A 22,688-nucleotide genomic window follows, 5' to 3' on the forward strand; every position below is an offset into this window, starting at 1 on the left:
TTTACAGACATGTATTACATTGTTCACAGAATAACTATTTTTCAGGGAAATAAGTTAAAGTTTTCCATTAATCTCACATTATAGACAGATAATCTTTCATACTTAAAGCCTGTCCTTTCTTAACAGTCCTAAGATAAGCAGCTTTGCTTCTCACATCCATCTTGCCATGAATACATCTTCCCTGACAGTTATGAAATACAAATTTAAACCTGATTCCAGATGGAAACCAAAGAAACCTCTCATTAATGTCAAATATAAGAGTCCAACCTGATTTTTCTGGTTCCTTATCTTCTTCTATGGTTTGCTTCATGGCTTCCCTTTGCTGCTGAAAGCTTTTCCCTAATAAATAGAGAAGAAAAAGAGTGAAATAGTTAGACAAAAGAATAGATCAATTTTTTTTTCTTTAATTAAAGGACGACACCAGAAGTAACTGTTCATTTACAGTCCCTTCTGAATCCTCCTGCCACTACATGAGAGAATGTCAACTATGATTATAAGCTCCAAATGTTTAAGTTGTTAAGTTCCAACCTGGCTCTCACTCAATCCTAGGAATGTATTACTAGACTATACATCATGTATTTAAAAAGATAAATAATAAACGAAGGCTAGAAGTTTTAACAGTTATTTACAAAGCTTTCCATTTAGCATCTAAGAAAGCATTCCTCAGAGATCAATGCAAAGAAATAGAGGAGAACAATAGAATGGGAAAGACTAGAGATCTCTTCATGAAAATTAGAGATACCAAAGGGACATTTCATGCAAAGATGGGCTCAATAAAGGAGAGAAATGGTAGGGACCTAACAGAACCAGAAGATATTAAGAAAAGGTGGTAAGAAAACACAGAACTGTACAAAAAAGATCTTCATGACCTAGATAATCATGATGGTATAATCACTCACCTAGAGCCAGACATCCTGGAATGTGAAGTCAAGTGGGCCTTAGAAAGCATCACTACAAACAAAGCTAATGGAAGTGATGGAATTCCAGTTGAGCTATTTCAAATCCTGAAAGATGACACTGTGAAAGTGCTGCACTCAATATGCCAGCAAATTTGGAAAACTCAGCAGTGGCCACAGGACAGGAAAAGGTCAGTTTTCATTCCAATCCCAAAGAAAGGCAATGCCAAAGAATGTTCAAACTACCGCACAATTGCACTCGTCTCACACACTGGTAAAGTAACTCTCAAAATTCTCCAAGCCAGGCTTCAGCAATACGTGAACCGTGAACTTCCAGATGTTCAAGCTGGTTTTAGAAAAGGCAGAGGAACCAGAGATCAAATTGCCAACATCCGCTGGGTCATCGAAAAAGCAAGAGAGTTCCAGAAAAACATCTATTTCTGCTTTCTTGACTATGCCAAAGCCTTTGACTGTGTGGATCATAAGAAACTGTGGAAAATTCTGAAAGAGATGGGAATACCAGACCACCTAACCTACTTCTTGAGAAACCTATATGCAGGTCAGGAAGCAACAGTTAGAACTGGACATGGAACAACAGACTGGTTCCAAATAGGAAAAGGAGTACGTCTAGGCTGTATATTGTCACCCTGCTTCTTTAACTTATATGCAGAGTACATCATGAGAAACGCTGGGCTGGAAGAAAGACAAGCTGGAATCAAGATTGCTGGGAGAAATATCAATAACCTCAGATATGCAGATGACACCACTCTATGGCAGAAAGTGAAGAGGAACTAAAAAGCCTCTTGATGAAAGTGAAAAAGGACAGTGAAAAAATTGGCTTAAAGCTCAACATTCAGAAAACTACAATCATGGCATCTGGTCCCATCACTTCATGCGAAATAGAAGAGGCAAGAGTGGAAACAGTGTCAGACTTTATTTTTTGGGGCTCCAAAATCACTGCAGATGGTGACTGCAGCCATGAAATTAAAAGATGCTTACTTCTTGGAAGGAAAGTTGTGACCAACCTAGATAGCATATTCAAAAGCAGAGACATTACTTTGCCAACAAAGGTCCGTCTAGTCAAGGCTATGGTTTTTCCAGTGGTCATGTATGGATGTGAGAGTTGGACTGTGAAGAAACCTGAGCGCCAAAGATTTGATGTTTTTGAACTGTGGTGTTGGAGAAGACTCTTGAGAGTCCCTTGGACTGCAAGGAGATCCAACCAGTCCATTCTAAACGAGATCAATCCTGGGTGTTCATTGGAAGGATTTATGCTAAAGCTGAAACTCCAAAACTTTGGCCACCTCATGCGAAGAGTTGACTCATTGGAAAAGACCCTGATGCTGGGAGGGATTGGGGGCAGGAGGATAAGGGGACGACAGAGGATGAGATGGCTGAATGGCATCACCAACTCAATGCACATGAGTTGAGTAAACTCCAGGAGTTGGAGATGGTCAGGGAGGCCTGGCGTGCTGTGATTCATGGGGCTAGGAAGAGTTGGACATGACTGAGCGATTGAACTGAACTGAACTGATGTGGAAAGTACTGTGCTGGATCTTACAATGGTTCTGATCATTTGAATTATTGCAAATCAAACAAATTAAGAGTTATCTTTCCAAAATTACATAAATTCATCAGTTTTTGATTCAAAGACACCATTCAATATATTCTCTTACATTTACTGTGTTCAATTCCTCTCTTTCTTTGTATGTATGTATATGTTTTAAAGATTTTTCATTTCTACATTAAGCTACCCATGATAGAAATAAATGAAAAACCTATTATGTTTTTCCTCTTAGGATTATGATTTCACTTTCAAGGTTTCTGATTTTCATCTTAGTTTCAGAGATTTACCTTAGAATCAAGTATATGTTTTCTGAAGGATAAAAGTGGTTTTAGTTAGAAAATTCTGAATTAGAGTTCTACTTTTATACTTAATTTTTATATCTAATCTTTCCAATTCAGACCAGAGATTCTTAAAAAAAATCAATAAGCAAATTCCATCTATGTTGGAATAATCTGTTGAACTTGAAAAGTTACATCTACATATCTCATTCCATTAAGTATCATCTTCACATTTTAGAAGAAATATGTTTCTATAATAATCTTAATGTCCAATATGAGCTAGTTTTATTTTAGTATAGTCTAAATTAGAGAGTTTTCTTCAATCAAAAGATAGCTGCATCTTATTTCTATCCTAAGATATCTTAGAAGAGATAAATTCAGCAGTCTTACTCTTTTGATTCTGAATAAAGTCACACATCTTTAACAAATTCCTATCTAGATACCAAGTATGCTGCCCCAGTTGATGATAATCTCCTGCTACAGTATAAGTTTTGTTGCCTTGATGTTTTTATTGTTCAATACTATTTTTGTTGCCTTGAAAACAGGGTTAATTTCAATGCACCTACAGTGAACAGTAGAATAAATGGGGGTGGTTGATGAGATTATACGATAATCCCATTCTAAAGCCCAACAAACTGGTCAGACTTACACCCAAGATACTTATATTACAGATACAACATAAAAACCCAACAAAATGAAAAAGTAACTACATCATTTTTTTAAAAGGCATAAAAACGTGAGTTTTTCCCTTTGAAGATTTGTATTTTAAATGTGTTTTTAAACTTTGTACTTTCTACCATATTGTCTTTTACCTGGAACGAGACCAGCTAGAGGCTGATTATCTTCATCTCCTTCCCTGTAGGCTTGCCACCAATTTGGATCTTCTTGACTGATTACATGAAGTATATCCCCTTTTTGAAAAGATAGACCTAACTCTCGACATGGAACATAAGGGTCATCTGATGGGTCGTAGTCAAAATGAGCCTTTACATGGATCTAAACAATAAAAAGGGTAAAAGGACAATAATGAAATGGCAACACAATGTTTAGCATAAATGTGAGTGTTAAAATTTTTCATCAGCACAAAGATATTACAAGTGGAAAACAGATCAAGGTTAGTTTAGTAATTGTATTTGAGGGCAGAATTTTTTTCAGACTCATCTGTTTTCTTCAATTAAGACAGTCCTGTTGATTGCAAACATGTACAAGAGAAGGCAAAACACTGCCCTGTTACTGCTAACAAGCTGAGATGCCAAGAGGCCTTAAAAGTTTGACAGAAGCAGAAGGAATATAATAGAGAGTCCCTCCCTCTCCATTCCTGACTTGTGAAAACAATGACTGCAGTAAGGTATGTGATTTCTAAACCACTATTACGAGGAAAGGTAAACTGTAAACCTCTCCACATCTGTCATCTAAGGAGGTGAGTGTCAGCTTTCCTGCTGCCATCATCTCTTCTTGACCACACTGTCAGTGTGACTGTGCCTTGACTGCTCAGTCTATTCTAAAGGACTATGTCTAGGTTCATATATAATCAACCCCAAACTGCTAAAATTATCTAAATCAAGTTTATAACCAATTCCTATCACGTTCTGTATGTAGGCATTGAAATATTGTTAGTGCTACAAACTAAAATTTTTGCTAACTGTGCTTTGCATATCTAAAACCTGCTATGCTCTCAGAACTAAAAATAGGTAAGAATTCACATGAACCTTATTAAAAGCTCAATTATTTCCTACAGTATTTTCTCCAATATACTTCTGTAAGTTATAACAAAGTATTCTTACTTCTTAAAAGGTATAAAGGAATCAATATTCTCCTTAATTCCTCTATCTGTAATTTTTATCCAACCTGGTCAAGTGGCATGTGGCATTTCCAAAATCTGCAGATTATATGAAATCTGATAAAATTGAATTTTAGAGTTATACAGGGTAGTAGTAAGTCAAAACAGCTGAGAGACTGGGTAAAAAGATTATACATACAATTTTATAATCTTGGCATGAGAAGCATATAATATATAGGATGATAAAATCTCTGCTTGTACTATTCCTATTAATCAATAATGCTTCCACATCTGTTTAAATTGTTGCTTTTTAGCAACATGAATCTTGGAAATCTAAATATGAAACTACAGGCAGCATTTATTGTGGTGGAGAGTTCATTTTATTATCAAGGTTTTCAGAGATCTATGAAATCAGACTTCTTGTCAGCCTGATGGATGATTTTATCAAATCACTTTCTGAAATCAATACCCAGCATGCTGTTTTCAAAGTGTTTTGCTCAGAACACTTACTAGGATGTTTATTAAAATACTGACTTCTTATACCACATCTCAAGCTTTCAGATTCTGTGTTTTAATTAAGTTCCTTGGATAATTGCTACATACATGTCATTTAAGATATACCCTAAAATCTTAGGGAATTACCATCCTGAGGGAAACTAAATAGGCCAGTGAAGATGCTATATCTAAGTCTATGACCTTTGCCAGAGGCAGACAAAATCACCCAGAGATGTCTTTCTCTCTACTCTTGCTTAGGTCTCACCCCTTGACCATTCAGATTTTTTTGGTTTGGAATGAGGCCAAGAGGAGAAGAGAGGACATACTTTGTTAATGTGACAAGTTTATTTAGTGCTGTTTAAAATGTACTCTACAACTGAGAGCAAAATTTATTTCACATCAGAGAAATTAACCAACTGACTGAGTTAAAGTCTGAGTATTGCCTTAACACATACTATGTGACTGTTTTATGACTTCTATCTAGATATAGGCATGTATTTGTTTCACTGTTTCACTTTATTGCATTTTTCATATATATATATATATATATATACACACATACACACACACATATATATACACACACACACACACACACACACACATACCTAAATTGAAGGTGTGTGGCAACCTTGTGTTGTCAGAGGAAGGCTAGCATTTTTAAGCAATAAAGTATTTTTAAATGAGTGTATATATGTTGTTTGTTTAGACACAATGCAATTGTGCTCTTCGCAAACTACAGAACAATGCAATTATAACTTTTACATGCAATGGGAAACCAAAAATTTTGTATGACTCATTTTATTTCAGAACCTGCACTATCCCTTAAGTATACCTACAGGCATTCCACGGCAATTCTTATCAGTTCTACAAGTTATGTCCAGTAATCTTAGGGTAGTGGCTACTTTTTTTCCTTCCCCATACAAAGGAAAACAGAGTCCTTTTTAAATGAAGGAGAGACTGTGACCCCTACAGGAAAGCTCCAGGGCTTCACCATGCAGTAGCATCAGTAAAGTATATCTGACCAAAACAATGCTTGGTTTCTAATTCAAACAAAATCATTTGTTTAAATTTTAAATTACAGGGTTGTTTAGACACAATCATCTTCCAGCCCAACATTTTTCTCTTTGCCTCGCTGGTGGCTCACAGTGGTTAAGAATCCACCTGCCAATGTAGGTTTGATCCCTGGTCTGGGAAGACCCCACATACCTTGGAGCAACTAAGCCCAAGCACCACAACTATTGAGCCTGTGCTCTAGAGCCCCAGAGCCCCCAGCTACTGAAGCCTGCTTGTCCTAAAGCCCGTGCTCCACAGCAAGAGAAGCCACCACAATGAGAAGCCTGTACATCGCAACTAGAGAAAAGCCAACGCAGCAACAAAGACCCAACAAAGTCAAAAATAAATACATACTAAGGGCAGCATCAAGAAGAGCCTTTGCAATGTCAAGCAACAGTTTTTAAATTCCTCCTCTTCATTCTAAGATTTCTCCTCTCTGATGCCCATTCAAGAAAGAATAGTTTTTAAAATAATTTATTATTTATGGCTGCACTGGGCCTTTGTCTAGTTGCAGCAAATGGGGGTTACTGCAGCTCGAGGGCATCTCATGGTGGTGGCTTCTCTTTTTCTGGAGGACAAGCTCTAGGGCTTGTGGGCTCAGCTGCCTTGCAGCTGTGGGATCTTCCCTGACCAGAGATCAAACCGGTGATCCCTGCATTGCAAGGTGGATTCCACACCACTGGACAGACCACCAGGGAAGCCCAAGAAGGAATATCTTTACTTGTTCTTTCCCATATTTAACAGGAGAAATTTGGGGTATCTGTGGGTATCCAATTGATGTTTAGTAGTAGGCAGACAAAAATATGAACCTTAGGGCAACAGCAAACTTAATAAAGCAACTGTTTGAACCTGAAAAGAGATGTCCATCTGTTCACTGTCCATACTGTTCACTGAAATTATTAATATTTTTTCATCTTCTGATAAAATATATATATTTATAAACATTTTACTGCACTATAAAACTTAAGATCTTCTTCCAAATGAGAAAAAAATTAAAGTGAAAATTATATAATATATTCTGTACTTCTAAGAGAAAAGTATATTGGATGGTAGCGGTTCTCAATCTTTTCTTTCAACCCAATTATCTTTATAGGCTGTGAACAATCCTTAACCTATCATTTTTAAAAATCTTTAGAATTTTTTGCAAACACATGAAGTATATATAAACAGACTGCTCCCTTGACCTGATCTCCCCACAATAAATACAACTACAGCCTAGATCTCTCTGTAGAATACAAGAATGATGGCTCAGTGGTAAAGAATCCTTCTGCTAACGCAGCAGATGCCGGTTCAATCCCTGGGTCAGGATGATTCCCTGGAGAAGGAAGTGGCAACCCACTCTAGTATTCTTGCCTGAGAAATCCCATGGACAGAAGAGCCTGGCACACTACAGTCTATGGGGTCACAAAAGAATCAGACATGACTTAGCAACTCAACAACGCATTTAATTCTATGGATTTGGTATCTACACCTGAATGCCTCTCAGGTATCTCTCAATTTTTCTCCCCAAACCAGTTTTTCCTCCACATCGCCCTTCAGTAAGCAACACCACTATTTATCCAGTTGCTGAAGCATATTTGCTTCTTGCCTATCCATTACTCTTCACATTCATTAAAAGGTCCTGTCATTGCTACTTCCAGAACACAGCCTGCATAATTTTCTCCACTGCCACTGCTATCACAGAAATTTAAGCCATCATCATAGTTTATATTGGCTTTAGCAACACTTTCCTAAATCTCCTTGCTTCCATTATTGGCTCTACTAATCTAATTTCTACCCAGCAGCCAGAGTAGTTTTGTTTCTAAACACAAATCAGATGTTACTGTATTTGAAATCCAAACTCCCTACCATGGCCAAGACTTACTTGACCTGGCCCTACTTATCTCTCAAGCCTCATCTCTTAGAATTCTCTCCCCACCTTTCTACTCCCTCACTTGGCTCCACTCCCATGGGTTTTCCAAACACAAAGTTCTTTGGAAATTATACCTGAAAGTTCTTCTGGAAGTTAACAGGCTTGGCTTCATCTCATCCTACCAGGTGTCAGCTTCACATTGCCTTCTCCTGGAGGCCTTTCCTGCCAACCTTATATAATCAATCCCACACCTCTTTTTTTATTCTCAGTGTTTATATTCACTGATTTCCATCTCAACATTTACACCAAACTATATTTACCCCAAACATGTTCATTACTATAAAATGAGCATTTATTTGCACAGTGCCTAGTACACAAATGGGATCAAGTAGATATTCATTGTAAGGAAAAAAACTATTTGGGACCCTTAATATTTTAATTATTAATACTACTGGGCTAGTGGATAATTCTATGCTTTGTATCCCTGAACTATGATTTTAGTATTCTGCTAAGTCTTTAAATTCCCCTAAAACTACATCTCTATCCTCCCAGCCCAGACCCCCAAAATCAAGAGACTTCAGTCATGCTCCCAGTCTTTAGAGTTATTAAGTCTCCTATAGGGAGAAGAGGGGATTTTCCTGGTGGTCTGGTGGTTAAGACTTTGCCTTCCAATACAGTAGGTGTAGGTTCAATCCCTGGTCAGCGAGCTAAGATCCCACAAAGAAAGGTAATTCCAAAGAATGTTCAAACTACCGCACAATTGCACTCATCTCACACACTTAGCAAAGTAAGGCTCAAAATTCTCCAAGCTAGACTTCAACAGTTCGTGAACCGTGAACTTTCAGATGTTCAAGCTGGATTTAGAAAAGGCAGAGGAACCAGAGATCAAATTGCCAACATGTACTGAATCATAGAAAAAGCAAGAGCATTCAAGAAGAACATCTACTTCTGCTTCATTGACTATGCCAAAGCCTTTGATTGCGTGGATCACAACAAACTGGAAAATTCTTAAAGAATATCAGACCACTTTACCTGCCTCCTGAGAAATCATATGCAAGTCAAGAAGCAACAGTTATAACCAGACAGTCAAGACAGTGTGGTTGTCATGGGTCAAGCGGGGAGGAAGTGATGAATTAGCAGAACATAGAGGATTTTTAGGGCAATGAAACTATTCTGTAGGTTATGATGGTAGATATATGTAATTATACATTTGTCAAAACTCACAGAATGTACAACACCAAAAGTGAATCCTAAAGTAAACTATGAATCTGGGTAACAATGAAACCATAAATTCTCTAATGTAACAGATACACCATTCTGATGTGGGATGTTGACAGCAAGGGAGGCTGTGTGTGTGTGGGGGGGGCAGAAATTATGTGGGAACTCTATATTTTCTGCTCAATTTTGCTGTGAACTTAAAACTACTCTCAAAAAATAAAGTTTATTAATTAAGAAAAATGTAAACAGTAGCCATCATAAAATAAGGAGCATTAAAAAAAAAAAATCACTTACCACTGTTTCCTTGGCAGGAGGAGGCTTGATCTGTTGACTGGGAATCAGAACAAATGTCAAAGTACCATGCATATCAGACTGCAACAGAAAAAGCACATTATTTTAAAAAGCTGTATTTATGAAAATCATTTCATGATCTCATGATCCAGTTCCTAAGCTGGACTATACTGGAACCTCAAGGAAACTTAAAAAAGAAACTGGTAAAGATGAATCCCATTTTATCAGGAAGCACAAATTACCCCTTTTGTGGACTCCATTATATTAGAGCTACTCAGGCATATGGCATGCAACAATTTTGGTCCTCTGGTCCACTGGGGAAGGCCACTTGGCCCTTAAGTCTTGGGTTTCTGTTTTCCATTCAGTTTAAGTTTAGGATGATTCCACAATGAAGGGCTGGAAGATATTACAGCACTTCTGGCTTATCTACTCTGACATACATCGATTTTAGTACAGTAGAATTTGAAATGGTAATCGTCACTAGGATTAGAAAAGTGATGCAAATATACAAATATTCTTACTTCCTAGATGCTTTGTCTCTGTCATTCATTCTATATTTTAACTGTACATAGTCTTACTGCTAGGTTCTTTATTATTTTCCAGTACAGTGGCCCTCCATATTCATGAGTTCCATATCTGTGAATTCAACCGACTGCAGATGAAAAAAAATCCCAGAAAATTCTAAAAAGCAAAACTTGTTTTTGCCATCTGCAGACAACTACTTATATAGCATTTATATTGTATTAGGTATTATACATAATCCAGAGATTATTTAAAATATACTAGAGGATGTGTGTAGGTTACATTCAAATACTATGCCATTTTATGTAAGAGACATGAGCGTCCATGGGTTTTGGTACCCATGGGGGGCCCTGGAACCAAGCCCCCTTGGATATCAAGGGACAACTGTACACCACTGCCTGCCTTGTTCAGATACCTCCAGCCTAGACAGTAATCGCACTTATGGTCCTGACATAGTAGGGAACGGTACTGAAACAGTACTCAATCTAGAGATAGCAGCCAATAAAACAAGATCTAAGAACAATAACCAATGGCACTTTGTGCTACCAAAGCAATGAATGGGACTGGGTAAAAATAAGAATGTGAGGATGTTTTCTAAATCTGACAACAGATGTCCGCAGATAGGAGAAATTCTAATGTAACAACTGACATTAAGTAAGTAAGACTATAAATGTGGTTGATGAGTATATATGTGGTGATCATAAACTGTCCTCAAAAGTTGACTCTAAATTGCTTCCTGATTATACTAGCAGTCTAACAGAACTTTCTGAGATGACAGAATTCTGATCAGTGGGCTGAAATTGCAGAATGCCATGTTCCTTAATCTATACCATAATATGATAACCATTAGTAACACACTGCTCTTGAACATCTGAAATGCAGTTACTGAGGGCTTCGCAGGTGGCATTAGTGTGTTTAAGAGCCCACCTGCCAATGCAGGTAGATGTAAGAGATGTGGGTTAGATCTCTGGAGGGGGGCACAGCAACCCACGCCAGTATTTTTGCCTGGAGAATTCCATGGACAGAGGAGCCTGGCAGGCTATGGCCCATAGGGTTGCAAAGAGTTGGACATGACTGAAGCAACTTAGCATGCACACATGAATGAGGAACTAAATTTTAAATTTTACTTAATTTAAATAGAAATAACTAGCACATGTAGCTAATGGCTATTATAGTGAACAGTGTAGAGCTATACCGTTGTTATTATCTAATACTGTTAAAAAAAACAACAATCAATTGTAGATAATAAAGAAAATGAACAAAAAAGTCATGAGGGTATGAACTTCATTTTGTTACTGTTTCCCTAGCAGCTAGCACATAGGAGGCACTTAATACATATATTTTGAATGATTTAGTGAGTTATTATTAGTGATTTCAGAGGCAAATAAAATGTACCTAACAGTATAAATAAAATTAGTAGTGTCCTCGTAAGAATAAAATGCTACTAGTAAATATTATCGGAGAAGGCAATGGCACCCCACTCCAGTACTCTTGCCTGGAAAATCCCACGGACGGAGGAGCCTGGTAGGCTGCAGTCCATGGGGTTGCTAAGAGTCGGACATGCCTGAGCGACTTCACTTTCACTTTTCACTTTCATGCATTGGAGAAGGAAATGGCAACCCACTCCAGTGTTCTTGCCTGGAGAATCCCAGGGACAGAGGAGCCTGGTGGGCTGTCATCTCTTGAGTCGCACAGACTCGGACATGACTGAAGCGACTTAGCAGCAGTAAATATTATGGAAATAATTATATGTGAAAATTATGCTAGAAATTATATAGATATCTTAAGTTATTTTTAAAATGCTTTTAAAATATTTTATTCTGAAGTCTACTAAAGGAAACAATTTTTGAGACTGTATCAGTTATTCTTCTACCCATGTCAACTTACCAACAAGTCAAAAACCTCATTGACATCTTTTCCCCGGATTTCAATGCCATTAATTTCCAGAACTTCATCTCCTTCATGTAACAGACCACTTTTTTCTGCAGCACCCCCTTTAACTATCCGACTAATAATGACAGAATCCATTTCATTACGAACTGTAGCACCCTAAAAAAAAAAAAAATTCAAGTCAATTTTTTTTTAATGCATTTTTTATTTCCTCATTTTAAAATTCTTACTTTTCTAGTTAACAATATTAGCCTTAGATTTATCTGGAGAAAAAAAATTATTTACATACAGTAACCATGGCAATAAGTCTGAAAGCTGATCATTTCCTCCACATTTTCTGCTTCGGAAGCATTCTATTTGTTAATATTCTAAAATCAGACTTTTGAAGCATACAACAGCATAAAAATGCACTTGCTCAAAAATAAAGCGAAAGCCTATAATCAAATTTGTTCTTTATATGGTAGATGCTATTCAAATAGTTATACTATATTTAGGTACAATTAGTGAACATGACTTGTAACTGAAAATCTTTTTAAATTCAAAATATGATGAAGCGATGAATACTAATCTGGTTAATAATCCAAATATTAAATACTATAGCTGTATCCAATCCACATTAAAATGTATTAAATATTTATGATACAAATCAGAAGCACAACTGAAATATATAGTCAAAAAATGGAAATCTGAATAAAGCTTAAAAGTAGACAGTTTGTAATACTTTTCTCCTGAATCTTTATTTTAAAAATTTGTCATAACTTTCCCAATTTCTTTTTGTTTTTGGTGGGGAATAAAACCTTGTTACATAAACTGCCTTTTAATAAAATACAGTCCCTATTTCATGTACCATGTTATGCAAGAAAATTTAAGACCTTAGGATTCAAGAATATTTCTCCAAAAATAAAAAGGAACAAAATTAAGGTAATAATAGCAGACTAAGAGAAAAAACATTTACATATAAGAACTATAAAATATTAACATTAAACAATGCATACTTCTAAATATATGTGAAGTATGTTAGTAATTACATTGAATGAAATGATCACAATTTCTAACTTGTTTTTTTTTTAAAAAGCTAGAAGAATAATGAAGCAGATTACTTGTCCCTTCTTTGCTCAATTACTTCAAAACCTATTTTTTCATCAAATTATGGGTGAGAAAAGATGAACAAATTCTTCTCAGCCTAATAAGGAGTATGAGCAAGAACATAAAAGAATTCCAAAAAATCAGCCTCAAAAGAGAGAAACTGCCAGAAATGTAAAGGGTCTTCAATTATATAGATCTCAGAAAGGATCTCGTATCAGAGGTGTGGAACACTTACCAATGGAATATCTCGAGCCTTTTCTATACGAACTATTTTTACAGTTTCTCCTCCATACTGGCCAACGCTTTCATAAACTCTCTCATCTGTAATAGGCTCTAGCTGCATTTCCTGCTCAGCGACCTTATCATGGGCCAGTAAAAGTGCCTGTTTCAAAGAAACCCAAAGCATTTAAAGTAACAACATGACTTATTTCTGTAGAGAGATTTTAACCTAATCATGTACAAAGTATCCTGATCATTATACATTTAAAAGTGGTATAATTAATTATATATTCAGATCTGTTTCCAAGCTTTCCAACTGAAGTACAGATGCAGCTCTGTATCTTTTTTAGCCAAGTAACATGTGTTAGTTACACTAGGGAATACTCCGGAATGAGTTATGAAAGTCTAAAATGCTTATTAAACTTCATAAAAACAGAATCACTTTAAGGGTCCAAGATTATAATTAAAATTTACAGAAAAACATAACCAAAAAAGAGAAGTTTGCAAATAAGTTGTTTCAAAAATAATGTGGTTAATTTTAAGTAGAAAAGTATATAATCCAACAATAATTACTTTGTGATGTAAACAATCAAAGCTATGGTTTTTTAGTCAAAGCTACAGTTTTCCAGTAGTCATGTATGGATGTGAGAGCTGGACAGTAAAAAAAAGCTGAGCACCGAAGAACTGATGCCTTCAAACTGTGGTGCTAGAGAAGACTCTTGAGAGTCCCCTGGACAGCAACAAGATGAAACCAGTCAACCCTAAAGGAAATCAGTCCTGAATATTCACTGGAAGGACTGATGCTGAAGCTGAAGCTCCAATATTTGGCCACCTGATACAAACAGGTGACTCATTGGAAAAGACCCTGTTTCTGGGAAAGACAGAAGGCAGGAGAAGAAGGGGACGACAGAAGCTGAGATGGTTGGATGGCATCACCGACTCAATGGACATAAGTTTGAGAAAACTCTGGGAGATAGTGAAGGACAGGGAAGCCTGGAGTGCTGCAGTCCATGGGGTTGCAAAGAGTCGGACACAATTGAGTAACTGAACAACAACAATCAAAATAGTCTACATAATATTTGAGCTCTTTGTTAGTTCAAGAGACTGATTCAAAGTGATACTGAATGCTGGAAAAAACACAAAAATAATGCTCTGTCCATTTTCTACCTGAATATGTGGAGCACTCAGCAGAGCAGTTAATTCTTGTCCTTCCTTCTGGTGAACTGGCTTCAAAACAGTCTGTACCTAAGAAACAAAGATTATTCCTAGGTTACAGATAATATGACATTTGTACAGATTTTTTTTTTTAATTTAAAATTGTAAAAACTATTTGTAAGACAGAAAAGCACTAAAGAGAATTATCATTTTTAAAATGTTTTTTTCTCAGAATTTTCAATCTTATCATGATTGACGATAGCATTTTTATTTATGACTATGAATGAGGCATTTCTTTCTTGAAAATTTCTGCAAATACATTATAAAACAGACTAATAATGACCATATGAGAGAAAAGCTATTCTAACAGTTATGCTGCTATTTTATATTTTTAACCATATGTTTATGTAACTACATTTTAAATCAGAGAGGACATTTTAGAGTTAGATTAACAAGATAAATGTATATGAGAGTGATAGAATAACCACTATACTATAATGAATTATATTAAAAATTTTCCTCAAGAATTCTTCCACTTAGTATAAACTCCACTTGATAATGAATTTTTTTAGCCTGTTTCCTTACTCGTGGTTCTTAAAAGATTGAGATAATCCATATAAACTGCTTAGCATATTACCTAGCACACAGTAAACTGTTATTTTAATATATTTCTAGATGTGAGTTACTCATATTTTAAGATTTCTATATTAATGTTCATAAAATGAATTGACCTCTACTTGGTGAGTATAGTCACCAAGTATATATATACTTGTATATATATGAAAAGTGAAGTCGCTCAGTTGTGTCCAACTCTTTGTGACCCCGTGGACTGTAGCCCACCAGGCTCCTCTGTCCATGGGATTCTCCAGGCAAGAATACTGGAGTGAGTTGCCATTTCCTTCTCCAGGGGATCTTCCTGACCCAGGGATCGAACCCAGGTCTCCCACATTGCAGGCAGATGCTTTAACCTCTGAGCCACCAGGGAAGTCATATATGTATGTATGTATGTATGTATGTGTGTGTGTGTGTGTGTATACACACATAGTCACCAGTATAGTATACTGGTTTATTATTGTTTTTAGTATCTAGATTATACTATCCAAGTACAGTGAGATGGGAAATAGTCAATATTTATGTGTGAAAACAGTTAATTTAACATAAGGATTATATGTTCCCTAATGTTTTGAAGGAGTTTGTAAAATTATCTGGGTCTGGCAGTTTTCTGAGGAGTAGATTTCTAACTTTCAATTTTACCTACTGTTACTACTTTTTTCAGGTATCTGTAAGTCACTTTTGGCAATTTTTATTTTCTTACAAAAACAACCCAGGTGATAGCACTTTCATACTTAATAATATAAACTCATAATTTGTTATAATTTATGCTTTTATCTTTGCTAACATTATTAGTGTTTTTTTCTTCATCTAACTTGTCAATGGTTTCTCTATTTTCCTGTTCTCTAAAAAAAAGAAACTTTTAATGTTACATTTATGTAAGTAATTCAATTCCTTTTTGTTTTCATTTACTTCCCTTTCTAATTTCTAATCACATGAACTGTATATGTTCAGTTGAATTATGTTTAATCTTTTCTTCTACCATAAATATTTAAAATTTTCTCTGTGGGCTATTTTTCCTCAAATATTATATATGTTCTCATTATCAACATCTCTGATTTTCCTCCTTTTTCTATTTCCTTACTCCAGTACCAAAAAGAGCACTTTGTAACAATGCAGATTAACAAAACCAAAATTATCACCATTGATGAAAACATATAGAAATAAATTAATATATAAATTTTTAATAAAAGTTAGCTCATGATTAAAATAGGAATCCAGTAAATCTCTAACAATTCTTATGGTTATTTTAAATAATTTTTAAAGTAATTCCTCTATCAAAACTAAGAGATAATAATTTTGAGATTAATCAATTTGACCACAAGTAGATCATAGCAATGACAGCATCAGAACTAGCCTGTTCTCTAGTTTTGGCACCTAGAAAAGGATGTTTCTAAATATATATTGAGTTCCATATGTATTCAATACAAGTAACAAATCTTAGAAGTTATATATTTATAATACCTGATTATCTAATATAATTTAATCTCATCAGTACTGATTTATCTCAGTTTACAATGTATATTGCTTAAAATAAAACCATACTAAAAGTATTAAAAAATTTTCCCCTTTAGCAATTTAGATAAATACTCCTCTTACTATACAAATATAAGAACCAATGCTCTTCTTTTCATGGAACAGAGTCTTATTTTTGAACTAAGTATACTTTTTTTTCAGGATAAAATACACATAAGTGAATTTTTCCTAACGCATAAATTATCAACATGTCATCAGTAGTAATTAATTCTAATGAACCTTAGAGTCACAGCAGTATTTTCCAAGAATACTGCCTCACTACCACTAACTATTACCTTGCATATGTCAATGAGACATTCAGAATACATACCTCCTGTGCAAGATCTTGTGCATTGGAGATAAGAGGAAATGGAGGACTGGCCTTGTTCATGTGTACTGTGACAGCATTGTGTATCTTAAACGCATTCTGGAAATCTTTATTTTGTACAAGTTGTAAAAGCAGTGAAATATCCTCCTGGCTCTGAGAATCTACCAAGGTATGTTGGATATGTTTAAGTGAAGCAAACAAGTCTTCCACTTCTAGTAGGAGAAGGAAAAGGTATCCAAAAATTAATTTTCTGTCTTAATTCCACAAGTGTCTTAAGATAAAATTTCTTGAACAAATAACAATAAGTTTTGGAAAAAAAAAACTTACCTATTTTTTGAGTGTCAAATCACTGTCATTTTACTGATTTTTAAGTAAAACTCTTTAAAAATTATACAACAGAATCAAGTACATTTTTTCAAGTGTTTTAATTATGTAAAATATATATCACTATAAAAATAAATAAGGGGGTAGAATACATAAATGAATAAAAAATTTAAAACCACCAATAGTCCCATCACTTACAAACAACTTTAAAAAAATCTCATGGCATTTCCTTTTTTCATTTAACAAGGACATTTAGTTTTCCCACATCATCAGTGGGATGCTCCTTGATGTTCCATTACATGTCTAAAACTGTAACTTACAATAACCATTACATTAAATCGAGCATTCAGGGTGCTTCCAATTTTTTTTGCAGTGTAAGTAATAAGCATTTCTGTACATAATGATCATTGCTGTGTAAAAATATGTCTGAGATTCTGATGTTCCTTAAAATAATTTCAAGAAATGGCATTTAAAAATACCATTCTGACATTTTAAAAGCCAAAGAGTTTTCTAGGGAGGTTTTACTAATTCACATCCCATTACCAATATTCAAATATTATCATTTTTCAAACCCTTACATTTCTTTTAACAGGGATGTTGAACCTTACTTGTATTTACCAAGCATTTCTTCTGTGGTCCACAGAACTCTTATGAACATATGAGTCTCCTAAGATGATACTGAAAAATTGGGGCATGTGTATGTCTGCATGTTCCTATTAGTGTCCATATGTAGCACATACATTTTTCTTGAAGGAGGTTATTCCAAAATGGATAAGAACCACATGTTGCCTCTTCTCTGATCCTCAACAGGTAGATATATGTTCATGTATATACTTTGTCACACTTGTGGGAAATAGTTTTCTAATTTTTCTGTCTGTTAATTTTATTTGTGGTAACTTTACTGTAGATATTTTTGGCTATTATGTGTTAAGAATAATCCACCTATTCCTGTGTGATTTCTCTCACTGTCTCTACGCTTATAAACTTCTTCCCCTAGGTCATTAAGTTTATAAGCATAGAAACAGTGAGAGAAATCACATAGGAATAGGTGGATCCCCTGGAGAAGGGAAAGGCTACTCACACCAGTATTCTGGCCTGGAGAATTCCACAGACTATATATATATATAGTCCATGGGGTCACAAGAGCTGAACACAACTTTCACTTTCACTTTCCTAGGTCATTAAATGTTTACCCACATTTAAAACTTATTATGGTTTCTATTCCAAAGGTAACTTCCATCCATCTAGAATTAATTTGGTATAGATTTGAGGGGAAATTTGTACTTCATTTCTTCCAAATGGTTAACCAATTATTCTAATACCATTTATTGAATAATCTCTTTTTTCCACTGATTTATGATATAACCAAATTCTTATATCAGGGTCTGTTTATAGTCCATTGGTTTATCAGAACTGAAATCTTTAAGTAACATTATAGTCTACACTCATATTGACATGACAAAAACTTGCTCATTACTTTTTCAAAAATGTTTTGACTTCAAGTGAGCTACAAAACCATTTTTAAGATGCCTCCTCACTATCTCCTATGTATTCAAAAAGAAAAAACCTACTAAGATGCTGTCTAGAATTAAAACTGTAAATGATTCTGGAAAAAACGTAATAGTAGGTACTGTCTGTGTATATCTGTGTCTTATATAGTCCCATGGGGGGAAAAAAAAAAAAACCTCTTGGTTTAAGTCTGTTAGTTTTCTTCATACAGGGCTTGCAGAAAGGTTATTAATTCTTATATCCTACTACTAAATAGTAGTTTAATATTTTACAGATTAGAATAGCTCTTCTAATCAGCTCTTCTGAAGTTCCCCATCTTCCACCCCTCTCCCCAAATCAAAACTGCTTTAGTTCAAAAAAAAAAAAAAAAAAAGTTCTCTAGTAACTTAAAATGTAGCCCTCCTCAAAAAAAGACAGGAAAAAAATCAGAAAGTCAAAACAGTCATCTGAACAACCTAAGAAGTTGTGATCCAGAACTAAATAATTAGCTGTAAGTTAATGATTTATCAAGTTAATGATTTATCTATAAGAGTAGACAAAATATAGATAGGGGAAAGTGAAAGATGTTGATCAAAGAGTACGAACTGTCAGTTTTAAGGTGGATAAGTTCTGAGGATCTAACGGGTAGCACGGTGATTACAGTCAATAATACTATATTGTATACCTGAAATGTACTGAGAGTAGATCTTAGGCATTCTCACCGCACACACAAAAGGTAAATATGTGAGGTGATGGATATGTTAATCAACTTAATTGTGGGGTATTTTACAACATCTGATTGTACACTTTAGATACATAAAATTTTTTTGCCAACTGTACATCAATAAAGCAGTGCTGGGAAGAATATGAACATCAGATTTCATCAAATTCAAAGAAGTTACCACAGAAATTACCTAAGTATATAAAGAATTCTCAGAGTAGGAAGAATTCAATAGCCTTAAAGTATCTTTAGAGTAAAACAGAAAGACATTTTAAATATCTTAAAAGGAAAAAGAATTATAAAATCAACAAAGTAGCTGACTATACTTTCCTGAAGACTATAATCTTTCTGAGTAGATTATGGGATTTCGGTTTAAAATTTTGCTGTTTAAAGGGGCTTAGCCTGGTTGTCAGGGCAATGAGAAAATCAGAAGCTTCAGATCTCACTGCTGACAAATCAATAAGAACTTTAGTCAGCCCAGAAGGTAACAATCTCCCTACTGTGTCTCTTCAAGCCCAGGGAGAGTTAAATTTTTAGAGGCAAAGGTATTTCTGCATAACCTCTATGTACCAAACCCACCAACAAAGACATTAAAATATGGACATTAAAAAATTTTTTTAATCTGTAGTCATACCTTTCAGCTATAACTACTGGTGCTATTTTGTTATACTATATAGCCTTTCAGACTTTTAAAAAATGCTGGTCTTAACCACAGAGACCACATTATAAATGCGGTTTTGCAAGCTGATATTTTCCAATGTCTACAGAATAAATTCTTAGCATAAAATTACTTCTTAGGGCTTCCTTTGTGGCTCAGCTGGTAAAGAATCCACCTGCATCGTGGGAGACCTGGGTTTGATTCCTGGGTTGGGAAGATTCCCTGGAGAAGGGAAAGGCTGCCCACTCCAGTATTCTGGCCTGGAGAATTCCATGGACTGTATAGTCCACAGGGTTGCAAGGAGTTGGATACGACTGAGTAACTTTCACTTATCAGATAATAAAAATATTTAAAACTTTTATACACATTGCCAAACTGACCCCATAGTTTTGTACTAACTCATACTCTTACCATCAAAAAATTTGAGTGCATGTTTCTACAAACAGACCAAATTTTTCATTTTTGGTGATCTGGTTAGGAAAGCATGTATTTCTTTATCCAGTAGTGAGTTTCAATATATTTTCACAAGGTGAACAGTCATTTATGTTTCTTTTTTCCTCAATTTTCTGCTTATCTTTTGACCACTTTTCTGCTAGATCTTTTTTTCCTTAATGACCAGAATTACACAGATTTTATAAATATCCCTGCAGGCTTAAGTAGAACATACTGAATATAGTTTTCTTGCTATATCAGAACAATGAATTTTTAATCAAAGATATTTATGAGAATCAGTAAGGAAATTTACAAAAATATTTATGTCCTGAATTCTACCTTAAACACAATCAGAATCCCTGTCATCCTTAATTATATATCTATGCCTATATATATTTAAATTGATTATGTACTCTCAAGAACCAATGATTTACACGCTTTATTAACAGCAGTTGTAGCTGTAGTATTTTAAGACATGATATACTTGGGAATAACTAAGGTACCCAAACCCATTTTCTTCTATATTAAATAACCTTGATTGCTGTACTGAATTTTTGTGTCTGCATTACAGTTATTCTACTTACTCCTTTGTGACAAATTCTTTTGTTGTTTTTGACTTCTATGGTAAACAAAGCATATAATTTTCATTTTTAGAATATTTTGAATATATGTAAATATCCCAAGGAAATAGGAACAGTAAGGTAGGATAATCTGAACTGTTGCTGCTGCTGCTGCTGCTGCTAAGTCGCCTCAGTCATCTCCGACTGTGTGCGACCCCATAGACGGCAGCCCACCAGGCTCCCCCGTCCCTGGGATTCTCCAGGCAAGAACACTGGAGTGGGTTGCCATTTCCTTCTCCAATGCATGAAAGTGAAAAGTGAAAGTGAAGTTGCTCAGTTGTGTCTGACTCTTCATGACCCCATGGACTGCAGCCTACCAGGCTCCTCCGTCCACGGGAGTTTCCAGGTAAGAGTACTGGAGTGGGGTGCCATCGCCTTCTCTGAATCTAAAGGAATGGCTTAATGAGAGATAAAACTAGAGATCACTGACCTTATTTCAGGAGATCAGATAATAGTTGAGATGCTGAGATTATGCACAGACAGGAAATAGGCAATTTTTGTGGTTAGTCCAAAAGGGATGATTGCTTTCAAGTTCTAAGAAATGAGTAGCCTTCTCATGTTGATAGGACCTCAGGTAAGGAATACAGTTCCAGAGAAAGATAAAATCTGGTTAATCTGTCCAAATTGTGCTCATACTGAGGAATTCAAAGACATAAAGACCATCCACGACAGTTTAAAATGCAGGGAAAAAAATTTCAGGATCAAACTGGAAATGTCTTTCTTTCAGGAAATCAGGGATCAACATAAGATCTATAGGGATAGGACAGATCTTACTTTACTTAAGTAAAGGCTTTTGGGAGAACTTAAGGACTATGCCATGAGCCAGAAATTACAAATTTCACTGGATTTCAGGTTCAAATTTTGAAGGTCATCAAGACCAATTTAATTTTGTTAATTATTATCCTTTACAATTCCATTATCCTTTACGAAGTCCTACTCACATTTTTTGTTGTTTAATTAGTAAAAACTGTTTTCCCTGAAATTATCCCTTTTTAGAAGTTATCTTCAGACTTAGTACATTAGTCAATCTTGCCAGACTACATTGAGATCACTTGCACTTAAGCTCATCTTTTACAATAAAATATCACCAACCATTATTGAAAACCTACAAATATGTGTTGTTGTTGTTGTTCAGTTACTAAGTCATGTCTGACTCTTTACAACCTCATGGACTGTAGCACACCAGTCTCTTCTGTCCCCCACTGTCTCCTGGAATTTGCTCAAATTCACGTCCATTAATTTGGTGATGCTATCTAACCATCTGATCCTCTGCCACCCCTTTCTCTTCCTGCCTTCAATCTTCTCCAGCATCAGGGTCTTTTCCAATCAGTTGGCTCTTTACATCAGGTGGCCTGATACAAATTTGGCCTGAATTTCACATTGGTCACTGCCAATATTGAATAGAAGGATATAGAACAATAACTATATTATAGGCATACATACATATCTTTTAATCCTCTTAAAATCTGACAAATTTTTCCCAATTTAGAAAAACCACCCAAACCTGAGACATACATAGTTCAGACCAAATCTCTTCAGATGGAGAAAATGAAGTCACACACAAAAATGGCACCTGGGTGAAGAAATCTTTTTCTCTGACTTCCAAGGAAATGTTTTTCCTGCCACACCAAGGGATTTTAAAAAGATAAACATCACTATTATTATTATTGTTTAGATTTTAGGGC

At 35.3% G+C, this 22,688-nt stretch overlaps 1 protein-coding gene across 5 annotated transcripts in view; it reads right to left on the reverse strand.

Moving 5' to 3' along the window:
* The window catches only part of PALS1 (protein associated with LIN7 1, MAGUK p55 family member), a 78,508-nt gene that overhangs the window by 12,261 nt on the left and 43,559 nt on the right, over positions 1–22,688 (reverse strand). For all 5 annotated transcript variants that reach the window (XM_070377676.1, XM_070377673.1, XM_070377674.1 and 2 more), the window contains exons 4-10: positions 16,764–16,972; positions 14,318–14,395; positions 13,167–13,313; positions 11,843–12,004; positions 9,437–9,514; positions 3,554–3,737; positions 268–339 (exon numbers count right to left, since the gene is read on the reverse strand). In XM_070377676.1, the coding sequence (XP_070233777.1) occupies positions 268–339; positions 3,554–3,737; positions 9,437–9,514; positions 11,843–12,004; positions 13,167–13,313; positions 14,318–14,395; positions 16,764–16,972 (930 nt within the window). The remainder of the gene's footprint in view (positions 1–267; positions 340–3,553; positions 3,738–9,436; positions 9,515–11,842; positions 12,005–13,166; positions 13,314–14,317; positions 14,396–16,763; positions 16,973–22,688) is intronic.

The sequence above is a fragment of the Bos mutus genome, chromosome 10, assembly GCF_027580195.1.
Source record: "Bos mutus isolate GX-2022 chromosome 10, NWIPB_WYAK_1.1, whole genome shotgun sequence".
NCBI classification, from domain to species: Eukaryota; Metazoa; Chordata; class Mammalia; order Artiodactyla; family Bovidae; genus Bos; species Bos mutus.